The 11,769-nt window shown below is 34.9% G+C and overlaps 2 protein-coding genes across 2 annotated transcripts; both read right to left on the minus strand.

Moving 5' to 3' along the window:
- Nucleotides 1-478: 478 nt before the first annotated feature.
- On the minus strand, nucleotides 479-2,143 carry LOC107060659 (probable LRR receptor-like serine/threonine-protein kinase At3g47570). The gene is made up of 2 exons (XM_015308794.1): nucleotides 985-2,143; nucleotides 479-825 (listed from the first exon to the last, which is right to left on the minus strand). Exons 1-2 carry the CDS (start codon nucleotides 2,141-2,143, stop codon nucleotides 479-481), a joined length of 1,506 nt encoding a protein of 501 aa, XP_015164280.1.
- A 207-nt stretch (nucleotides 2,144-2,350) lies between these two features.
- Nucleotides 2,351-4,025, minus strand: LOC107060661 (LRR receptor-like serine/threonine-protein kinase EFR). Its single transcript, XM_015308798.1, has 2 exons — nucleotides 3,237-4,025; nucleotides 2,351-3,100 (listed from the first exon to the last, which is right to left on the minus strand). Exons 1-2 carry the CDS (start codon nucleotides 4,023-4,025, stop codon nucleotides 2,351-2,353), a joined length of 1,539 nt encoding a protein of 512 aa, XP_015164284.1.
- Nucleotides 4,026-11,769: the final 7,744 nt, after the last annotated feature.

Consider the following 11,769-nt stretch of genomic DNA (forward strand, 5'->3'; position numbering starts at 1 on the left):
AACAATTTGGTTCCACTCTTGCCACATATAATAGATGCAACCTAAGGCATACAAAATCTGTCCTAGGCTAGTAAAGCTTTTTTGTAAAAAAGAAACCCTACAACTTGTACTTAACTTTAAGTTAACGAAAAATAGTTACCAAATGAATAAGCTTTTGATAAAAAATATGAAGGAACAATAGTTGTTTCCGAAATTCCAAAAAGAAAGAAAAGTAGTGCAGCTAAAGACCTTCATAATATTTCTTGATTTAATATTAGTTTATTCAACCAATAAAACCATAATTACTTAAAAAATTAAAACATGTTCAAAACAACTGAAATCTGATATCATGACAGGATGAGGAAATGCAACACTGAAGTACAAACAGTATGTGACTTCAAGTAGTACATACGACTTTATTAAAAAAAAAACAGATACATGAAAAGCAACAATTAACTTGCAGCTCAGAAAGAACACCACCAAAAGAGATGTTAAACTTCTACATTTCCAAAAATTCGTTCTTGATTTTGTTAAGCCTTTTGACTACATCTTTCATGGTTATCCTTGATTCTGGCATTTCCTTTGTGCAGTCTAAAGCCAATTCTATCATGGAGCCTATGCAGATTTCACTTTTAGAAGTTATTTGTTCTTCCTCAGAAAAAAGATTGGCATCCACAACGTCCATCAAAGTCCCTGAAAATGATTGTGTTATCCATTTCCTCAAGTCAAGATTTTCATTGCATATCTCTTCATCTGTTGGCCTTCTTTTGGTCAAAACCTCCATCAACATGATGCCGTAGCTATAAACATCACCACTAGTGGATCCTATTCCCTCCAAGCCATATTCTTAAGAAAGGATTGAAAAATAATGTTACTCAATTGAAATATAGCAAGAATTCTTCATAAATAAAGACTTGTTTATTTTACTTCTAGCTACAATTTGGAGAGACTTAATTATAATAAGAAAATTCAAAGAGACTTCCTTACGACTAAAAAATTTTATACCTGGTGCAATGTAACCAAGACTTCCTAGTGTCTCAGTATGTGCCATGGACTTGCTTACGGCTAAAATTTTAGAGATTCCAAAATCACCAACATGAGCCACCATATCTTCATCCAAAAGAACGTTAGTTGGCTTTAGGTCGCAATGAACTATTGGAGTGACATTACCATGATGTAGATATTCAATTGCCATGGCTACATCAAGCATTACAATGACACTTTGAAGAAGGTTCAAGTTGGGCTCTTCTTTGTACAACAAATTCTCCAGACTTCCATTGGGCATAAATTGCAGAACAAAGGCTCTTATATAATCACGAGAACAAGTAGTAATCACAGGGACAAGATTTTTGTGCCTAACATTTCTTATCACTTCACATTCGGTATCAAACCTCTTGCATACTTTCTCATTTTCCAAATCTAGAACCTTTATGGCCACTGCAGTTCCACTAGATAATGTGCCTTTGTACACAGAACCAGAGTTTCCCTCACCAATTAAATTTGATTCATCAAAATTATTTGTTGCTCGTTGAATCTCATGATAAGAAATCAATTGATAAGTCCTGATCTCCAAAACCTTTTCAACATCCTTGGACTTTCCTATCTTCTTTCGTTTCATTATCCAAATTGAGATCAACAAGAGTATCATAAAGGATGAAATAACCACTGGAGTAACAATTTTTAGCATAAGCTCCTTAGACTTTAATTGTTTCCCAGGATTATTGATAGGGCAAGTAGGAACCTCCAATATGTGCATTCCACATAGACCTCTGTTCCCAAGAAATGATTGTAGAGTGGAATTTACAAACACACCATCATTGGGTATTTCACCTTCTAAATTATTAAATGAAACATTAATGGTTTTAAGATACAAGAGTTTTTCCAAAGACTTAGGAATACTACCTGACAAGGCATTTAAAGACAAATCCAAGTATTCTAAGCTTATCAACTTGGCAAAGGATAATGGAATTGAGTCTAAAAATGAATTATTCGACAGGTCAAGAGACTTCAAGTTTTGGAGGTCCCCCAATTGGCTTGGTATCATGCCTGAAAAGTGGTTACAAGAAAGATCTAGTTCTACAATAGTTTTCAGTCCTCCAATATCTGATGGAACTTCTCCCTCTATTGAATTTTGTGACACGTCTACAATGAGAAGACCACTCATCTTCCAAAGGCTCGAAGGAAACGTTGAAGATAATGTGTTAGAACTCAAAGAAATAACTTGTAGCATGCTTAGATATCCTATACATTCTGAGATCAGTCCACTGAGCTCATTATCATCTAGAGTTAATTCAACCAAATTAGATAAATGGCATACCTCCTCTGCAATATGTCCCTGCAATTTATTGTTATGTAGATACAGCCCTTGGAACTATTTAAGTCCACCAACATCAGAAGGAATACTCCCTATCAGGTTGTTTCCTACCAACCCTAGGGCCATTAGACCGCTTATATTGCCTATATTTGTCGGGATGAGGCCGTTGATGTGTGTATCTCCTATTTCAATGTTTTGAATAGTAGATGAAAAATTGCCAATAGAATTGGGCAGAACACCATTCAACAGATTGTAACCCACTTGTAGATATCTCAACATCCTACAGTCTGCCAAAGAATTGAAGAATCGCAACTCATGATCTCTTGGTTCATTGGTAAGTTGATTATGATATAGGAGTAGTGATCGCAGCTCACAAAGATTCCCCAAATTAGTAGGAATGGCTCCTGTCAGGAAGTTCTGTGCTAGCCCTAGTATCTCAAGCTTGGAAGCATTTATTATGAACAATGGAATTTCCCCTTCGAAGTGATTGTCTCCCAGGTAAAGTCCTTTAAGGTTTGGAAGATGAAGACCTGTAGTGGATGGAATTCTCCCCGAAAGGTTGTTGGAATTGAAAGCAATTGTTTCCAAAGAAGATATGTTGAAAATAGCCTCTTGAATTTGACCAATAAGATTATAGTTATGCTCAAAGTTTAATAGCCTCAAATTTGATAGCTTCCCTAACTCTTGAGGAACTTGCCCCACTATGCGAGAGTGAGAACAATCAAGATTTTGCAGAGTGGAAATATTTCCCAGTGAAGCAGGAATAGTCCCACTTATTGCATGACGTCCAATATACAACACCTCTGGCTAGACAATCAATATTTCTAGGTATTTCTCCAGTTATGTTGTTGAAAGATAAAGACAACATTTTGAGCTTTGTGAGTATCCGACAAATGTTGGAAGGAATGCAACCAGAAATTTGGTTGTGAGATATACGTAATACCTCTCGATTTGAGACAATATTTCCTTCATCTAGCAAGAGAGGACTAGAAAGGCTATTGTTTCGCAGATGTATGGCAAGTAGCGACGAGATATTAAACAGTATTGCGGGAATGGAGCCTGTTAATTGATTATCACTCAAGGACAAGTCTGCTAGTTGACTCAGATTACCGATCTCCTTTGGAATGTTACCGTTGACTCTATTTCCAAACAAACTGAAGTTGATCATGTTTGTGGCATTTCCAACAGAAGGAGGGATCACACCCGTGAGGCTATTGTTGGTGAGATCCAAGACTCTGAGTTCAGGTACATACCATGGCCCTTTCCACATTTCACCATGGAGTTTATTAAAAGCCAAAGAAATTACTTGAACTCTCCGGTGTTGAAACAGACTTGTCGGTATACTTCCGTTAAGCTGATTGTTTTGAATATCAATCACTCGCAAGCGAGGCAAGTGACCAAGTCCATAGGGGATCCCACCGTGGAAGCTGTTATTCCCAATATTGAGCACTCTGAGAAAGGACAAATTGGCCAAACATGGCGAAATTGTGCCTTGAAGTTGCAAATTAGGAAGAGCCAAGGCTACAACCCTTTGCCTTTTTGGACTGCAAGTGACACCAAACCAAGAGCAATAAGAAGTATTCTTGGTCCAATTAATGGCCAAAAAACGACTAGGACTAATGAGATTTTGGAAAGCTAGTAGAGCTTTTTGGTCTGTCTCATTTGAGGCAGCAATTGATATAGAAAATTTAACTAGAAAGACAAGTATCAACAAGGAAATATGCTTCTCCATGCAGTTACTAGAATGTTTCAAGGGAATTAATTTGTGTGTGGTATTTTCGAACATCAATGTTATATAGCACCAAAACAAATAAGTTGAAAAGGATAGACTCTAATTTCCAATATGTGAAATCAGATTAATATGGAGGAAAATAATTAGCAAAAAGAGTAATGTGAAAACAGATTAAAAGGAGGAAAAAAAGAATCTGTCCGTTTTTCCTTGATAGTGACACTCCTTCACAAAACAGAATGAAAAATTAGTTTTTCTTCTCTGTTTTACTCATAATAGAAAGAAGAATTCTTGTTAATTTTTCTGCTCTGTTTGACCAGACTGCCATGTTTTACACGAAATACAAGCTCAATTTGCAAATAGCAGGGGTATTAATTAGTAATAGAAAATTTAACTTCAAAAATTAGAAGTTCAATTTGAAATGTCTTTTCATTGAACTAATTCATTGTATAATATTCACTTGGATAAATATTTATTACACTTTAAAAGGTTGCAATCTTAAATGTAATATAAATAAATGCTCTAGAGTATATGGTTAAGGGAAACTTTCGACTATAATTTGGGTTTAACGAGAGATTTATGGCTATAGCTTGCTTAATTACGAATTATAGTTACATGTTAGGGGGAGGAGAGTGTTGCTTCCAATGCACACGCAAGTGTACGTGGTCACATAAGTAATATAGTGACTCTTAAGAGCCGAACTATCGAACCCAAAAGACTAACAATTAGTTTATATTCAAATCACTAGTAACTACAATTTAATTCAAGCGTGCAAAAAGAGTTTAATTAGAATTTTATAATAATAATTTCGAAGTTTAAAGTACTAAATTACTAGCAATGATTCAGTTTCGCTTGAAGTAATAACGACGACTTGGGAAATTGCAGGGTTGTTGCTTAAGAAAGAATTGGTACATAGTATTTCTTCAATAGATTCCAAATTGTTATCAAATTACTGATTTAGAAGATTAACGATATGATTAGGATCTCATGACCTAATTACCTACAACAATTGACAATCTGACTACATCGTTGAGCAGAGATAAATTGAATCAACAACGGAGAATTAAGATTTCTTCTTGTGTCGTAAACATGCATGAAATAGGTATATCTCTATCCTTGATACGAAACACTCAATGTTTTGCACAAAGGAAGATCGTTCTCCTTGTATTCCACGTTCTATCTTTCTATTCCTCTTTTTAGTTCAAGAAAGACGAAATGGTCTGGTGAACCCTTGTACTTTATATGTTTGTATTCTGAACCCTTTTACTTGACTCTTTGTCAACTGTACCTTTAAACTCAATTAAAATGAAACTTTTGAACCCCTCCAACCATGTGTGTAACTCACTCTCCCTAACATAAATGACATGTCATATCCACATCATATATGTTAATGTCATGTCATAATTATTTCTTAACATTTTTTAAATTATTAACTAAAAATGTCACTCAAATAAAAGATAAAAATTATAAGTTTTCTATTTAAAAGTAGAACAAAATAATTATTTTTCTCACTTTTCCTCCACCTCCCTCAACCCACAACCACCAAACAGAAAGAAAAAATGGAAATTCAAAATTAATCTCTCAAATGATGAATCGCTTTCCTTCTTCCTTGAACTTCAATTGAAAAGATAATTTGGGGAAGCTAAAAATTTGTCAGTGGCTATACAAGAATAAATACAACATAAAAAAATAAGAATTTTTTTCATTGATCTCCTTTCTCCTAATTCTTGTCTTCTTTGAAAAATTACTATGAAGCTCACAAAGCCATAACTCAAACCCAGATCACAAAACTAATATGAACGGATAACGTTTTCTTAATGTTGGATCTTATGGCAGATTTTTGATGCTCGAAGAAGAATACCACTCAATATCAAACCCAGATCTCAACACACAAAAAAAAGAAATCTGTGGACAGAATGAGCGGAGGAAGCCACCGGAGCAAAACCATCACATAACCACCATGGATGACCTATAGCCACCGGAGCAAAATCAGCCTTCTTGTTCAACATCTAAAACTTCCATTGATGACCTATAGCCACTGAAGAAAAATCAGTCTTCTTGTTCAACATCTAAAACTTCCATTGATAGCACTAAAACTCACTAAAACACTTAATCATTAACGAAGGTTCAATGGACAAAATGGGTGACGATGCAGATGAAAATGGCGTCGCAAGGGACGATGAGATCTGCACCATTTTCTTAGAGAAGGGAGAAGAAGAGGGAGGGGTTGGGACTTTAATTTGTTTTTTCCTTTTTTTATTATTTAATTATTTTTAAAGCAAATTCATTGCTTTCACTCACCTATTTAAGTGTGAAACCACGCACTATAATTGAGTCAGCAAAAAAATGCCACATAAGCTTGGTCAATGGTCAGAAGGTTTAAAAATCTCATTTTAGTTGAGTTTAAGGGTTCAGTTGGCAAAAAATTAAGTAGAAGAGTTTAGAATATAAACTCATACAAGTACAAGGGTCCATCAGACCATTTCGCCTTCAAGAAAAGATAATAAGTTTATTTGATGGTAATTAGGCATCAAAATAGTAATTCAAGAACACTAGAGTAATTTTAGAGTGATAACCAAACTGCATCCATAAATTAAATAATAAAGCAATCATTTGTAGTCACATCCCTAGAACAAAGGACTTAGCTACTCTTTAATAATCATATAAGAATTTGTAAGATGAAATGAGTAGGAATGAACTTTAATATTTCCAGAGAAAAGTCATCAAAGTCTTGTTTGTAACACCCCATGTGTTTAAAGTTGTCATTCGTACTTTGTGAAGGCTTACAATTCTAAATTTGAGTGTTTTATTATAATATTGCTCTTGTTGGATAATTTCGTTCTAAAGTAAATATTTAGTTAAGATATACTTTTATATATTTGATAAAATGTTTTAAATATTTACGAATATTGTGTGATGCATAATGAATAAATGGAAGGTGCAGTTACTGATGAGTCCGAGATTTGGATTCATTTAAGGATTTGTTTTGATAGTTTTAGTGTCCTAAAATGTCTAATTTATGCTATAAACATGTGTTAAAGCATTGATTTGCAGGTAAGTAGGCGAAGGAGCAAGGCAAGGACACTACCAAGTAAAAAGGAGTAAACAAGCTTAAGAAGTGAAGAAAAGTGATCCTGGTGATCGCCAAGACCACTCGGCGAACCACCGAGTGGCTTTTTAGCCCGCCCAAAGTTTCAGCGTGCAAGCCCTGGGGAAGAACCAACTTGTCGACAAAAATGGGTAATCGGTGAATCGCTGAACGACTCCGCGATGGCAACCTTGATCGCCTAAAGTCACAGAACACTGAGGACAAATGACCAATGCATACAGACAATGGATCGGAGTAAACGGCAAATCGCCGACCTGTTCGGCGAGGCCCGACTTATCTCACCCAATGGTTTTTCAGGCCAAATTTTGGACAACTATAAATTGAAATTTAAAATGGAATTTCAGTATCATGCTATTATTCAGTGGGTTTTCGCTTAGTTTTTGAGTTCCATTGTAGACTTTGAAGCTTTTGAGGCTCAAACTTGAAGATTTGCAAGTGGGTTTTTGAATTTACTCAATTTGGACCAATGTAAAGACTTGAGAACCTTTACCTATATCATGGCTAATGTATTTGGTAATCGTTTCTCTATTTTTATGATGTGTAGCTAAAACTCCAATTCTTGGGGTGTGATCATGTGTTTATTTGTCTAATTATCTTATGGGTATTGTTGTTTGATGATGAAATTGTTGTTTTAATGTGGGTTTAATCATTAGCAGAGTTTTATTCAATATATTGTAGTTGCAAATGCAATTCTAATTTTGAGTTCTTGGCTTGCTTGAGAGATGTTTTGGAACCAAAGCTTTTGATTAATAATTTGTAGGTATTGGGTTGATATGGGTTCAGCTCGAGAGTGAATCCTAAACTCAATTCTACCTATCTAGCTTGAGAGAGTGGATGCATTAAGGTTGTGGATTGGTTATCTTGTAAAGCTTATCGATGCTCGAAAGAAATCGCCTGAACCGTAATAATTGTTTGAGAGAAAGTTATTGCACTTAAAATCCAGCCTACCCACAATATTTCAATGAATTATTGTTAAATTTCAATTACCCATATATCGTAATTAGCTTATAAACGATCATATCCCGAGAATTCCTCTTAATATTGCATGTTCTCTTGTTTCCACACTTGTTTCAGCTGATTAATTGACAATCCAAACCCCCTATCCGACATTCGTTGTCACCCCTTTGACTTGTTTGTATGTTTTTGATCATTTCTATTCCTATAACCGCTTAGACCACTTTATAACTTCATAATTGAATTTAAACACGTATCGCTCTCTATGGGTTCGACCCCAACTCTTTGTTGGGTTTTATACTAGATAACGATCGTCTACACCTAGAATCGAATGAGGTGTATTTGAGATGTTAGATCAGTTACCAGTTACCACCTACCATTTATCTCTCCAATTCCTAGGAAAATACTGTGAATTGCTGGTAATTACATAGTGTAATTACAAGTTGATTACTTTTAAATTTCTTCTTTTTATTTTTATTTTTTCATTTAATTTATTTTTTATTTCTTTTATTTTAAATTATTTTTTATTAAAAAAACTTCTAAAAGTTTAATTTTTATTTTTTATATTTTATTTGTTATATTTCATTTGCTTCTCATTCTCAACCTTTACTTCATATGATTCCATGCAATTTTTCGTGTTATCTATTTTTTATGTCAGATTTATTTTTTTATTGTCATAATTTTGATAGTATTCTAATATGTAAATTAAAGTAGAATTCAATGTTGATTAAGGTAATAGACTTACGTTTTCCTTTTGTTTTAAATCATACTAGTATACGTGCCCGTGTGTTGCGCATATATTTTAAAATATTATAATGGTTTAATTTTAAAATAATTAATAAAAGTTATTATTAAGTAACAAAAGTACATGTATAATCATATATTATGTTTTGATTTTCTATAAACATTTTAAGCTAATAAAATTTAACCTAATCTATATGCAATGAGGATATGTAGACATGAAACATTATTCTAACAACTTCTCCGTCTACAAGATTCATAGCATATGTGGCGTGTTCTGAATTAATATTTATACTAATTAATTAAATTTTAAATTTATAGATCAAATTTGAATCTAGTATTAAAATAATGATACGACTTTTAGCTAACATATAAATATAAATCTCAAAGTATATCACAATCCTTTTATCACACTTTTATCTAGTTAAATCCTACAAAACTATACTAGGAACCCGATCCTACATCTTTTGGTTGAAGTTTTGATGAACCGGGTATTCCCCTCCTGAGCCCAAATTTACCCCCTTCTCCAGGGTGGTAGATGGATCTAGAGAACCGAATCAAAAAATAATATATTTCAGTGATCAATAATAACATATCATAAGTAAATTAATATAATTTGAAAATAGCAAGAGTTAAATAAATTCGTGAAAATTGAAGCAACCCTATTGTCACGACCCAGACCACGTGATTGGCACCCACACTAACCCTTCTGTGGGAGAACCACTACTACAACCCAAACCAAGCAACTAAACCAAAAACTAAAGCATTTAAGGATATGAAACACGTTAAATACTAAAGAAAGAAATAGGGAGTTCCCATAAACTCCAAACAAAAGTCTATCAACTAAACAAATGCGGAAGTAATACCTAGAACCTGAAAGTCAATGTACCAAAATATCTAACAATGAACCAAAGTCTAAACAAGAAGAGATGCAACCCCAAACTAATGAACTAATAACTAACTAGAAAGTCTAAGTCCGAAATGGTGGACATAGGCGAAAGAGAATTAATGGCAGCCCGAAAGAATTGGCTCACCCTTGAATTCGAAAGCGATCACTAATCTTCTAGACGAGGTCTATCAATAGCCGCCTGAAGATGTCCTGTACTCAACAAAGAAAGAGCAAGTACAGTATCAGTACACAACCATAGTGTACCAGTAGGATCACACGGCTATCCCACTAAGTGCAACATACATAAGTCAATACAACTGTATAATCACATGCATATATCAAACATATACAATATTATCAACATTTACGAACAAAGAACAAATTTACATTTCTCAAGATACACAATTATGACAAGTCATTGGTCCTCTCATTGAACCCAAATCCAAAACCGTTAGTTATGCTGGAACGTGGCAAACCAATCCATTCAACACACCACAATCACAATCACAAGTATATTCTCAAGTTCATACAATTTATTCATTCATGGCATTCATCATCCCTCTATCTCATTTACACAAGTGTGATCAATAATGCAACATTCACATCCATACATGTATCATTAATGAAGCAAGAACAAACATACATCACACAATCATAGAATCACAACCATCACCTACCTTGAAACAAGCTTGAAACCCTAAGAAACTTGATCCTTCCCTTTCCGGATTCGTTCCGCTTGTTCTTGGTCTACACACAATCAATATAATACGGAAATCAATAAACAATCACTAATTACCCGAATTACTAACAAATATAACAACCCTAGATCATACCCATGATCCCAAGTATCCAAACTAGGGCTTTTCCCACCATGGCTTCTAATTCAAAACCCTCCCTCATCGATAATTACCCATTCTATTGCGTTCTACAGATCGAAAAATAGATTAGGGGAGTGAAAAGGTTACCTTTAGCGTCAAGAATAGTGAAAAATTGTTAAGAGTCGCCTGGGGTTCGTTCCTTAGCTCTAAAAATAAAAAAGTGCTGAATAAAGACGTTTTGAGGTTTATTTACTACTTTAAGTCGCGTTGAACCCGCCACAGCGGTCCTCATCCCGCTACAGCGATAGAAATACCACCCCAGCGGCGTGCACGGAATTAGTGAACTATTTGAATAATTTCAAGACCCCCATTTCACAACACACCTTTAACCAACGATGCTCAGAAAATACTGTTCACACTAAGATCAATTCCGTGAGTTCTACTCACCCGAATTCAATTTCGTAAAGTCGTACGAGTTCCTTAACGACTTATCTAACTACTCAGGTAATCAAAATTATAAATAAGTCCCCCGGTTGTTACCAGATTTCCCTACGCCTTAATGACTCCGATTTCGTCCAAACCTGGACTAAGTTGGGACATTTCAAGTTACTACGAAAAAGTTTTCCGACCCAAAAAATTTCCCTGTTGGCTTTTCTATAACGACGGAACTCGGTCGTTACAATAGATACCAATTTACCCATCACTCGTCCCCGAGTGACAAACTTAGGAATAATAGGCTAAGAAAGGAATGAAGTAGTACCTGTATCGACGAACAATTAGGGATACCTGTCTCGCATGTCCCTCTCGGTTTCCCAAGTCGCTTCCTCAACTTGAGTAATTATCTCAAATTGAGGAGGACTTATGATTTTGAATATATGAACATGGGTTATATATATTACTGGGAGTAGCATTGAGCACTGATATAGTATTTGAAGATATGTTTTCCTTCCTACCAACTCAAGCTTATATGTTATGTTTTGTGTGTCCCTTACATGCTCGTACATTCAATGTACTGCCGCCATTTGACCTTGTCTTTTCATGATGCACATACATGTATTCAGGATCATCAACCGATAGTCTGTCGATCCAGTCGCATTCCTGTTAGCTTTGGTGAGCCTCCTTGCTTTCTGAAGGGCTTCCCAATTAGATTTCTGTTTTGTCAGGATGTCGTGGGCTTTCCCCGGCTTCCATCATAATATTTTAGAGGCTTCGTAGACAGTTATATTTTGAGGTATC

This window comes from Solanum tuberosum, unplaced genomic scaffold (genome assembly GCF_000226075.1).
Source record: "Solanum tuberosum cultivar DM 1-3 516 R44 unplaced genomic scaffold, SolTub_3.0 scf00006, whole genome shotgun sequence".
In the NCBI taxonomy this organism is placed as follows: domain Eukaryota; kingdom Viridiplantae; phylum Streptophyta; class Magnoliopsida; order Solanales; family Solanaceae; genus Solanum; species Solanum tuberosum.

Excerpts from the sequence above, each read along its gene's own strand:
- LOC107060661 (XM_015308798.1), bottom strand. The coding sequence starts at position 4,025 with ATGGAGAAGCATATTTCCTTGTTGATACTTGTCTTTCTAGTTAAATTT. Across the intron at positions 3,101-3,236 it reads ATATTGTCTCAAATCGAGAG|CCAGAGGTGTTGTATATTGG; the intron begins GTATTACGTATA and ends TTGATTGTCTAG.
- LOC107060659 (XM_015308794.1), bottom strand. The coding sequence starts at position 2,143 with ATGAGTGGTCTTCTCATTGTAGACGTGTCACAAAATTCAATAGAGGGA. Across the intron at positions 826-984 it reads TCTTGGTTACATTGCACCAG|AATATGGCTTGGAGGGAATA; the intron begins GTATAAAATTTT and ends TCCTTTCTTAAG.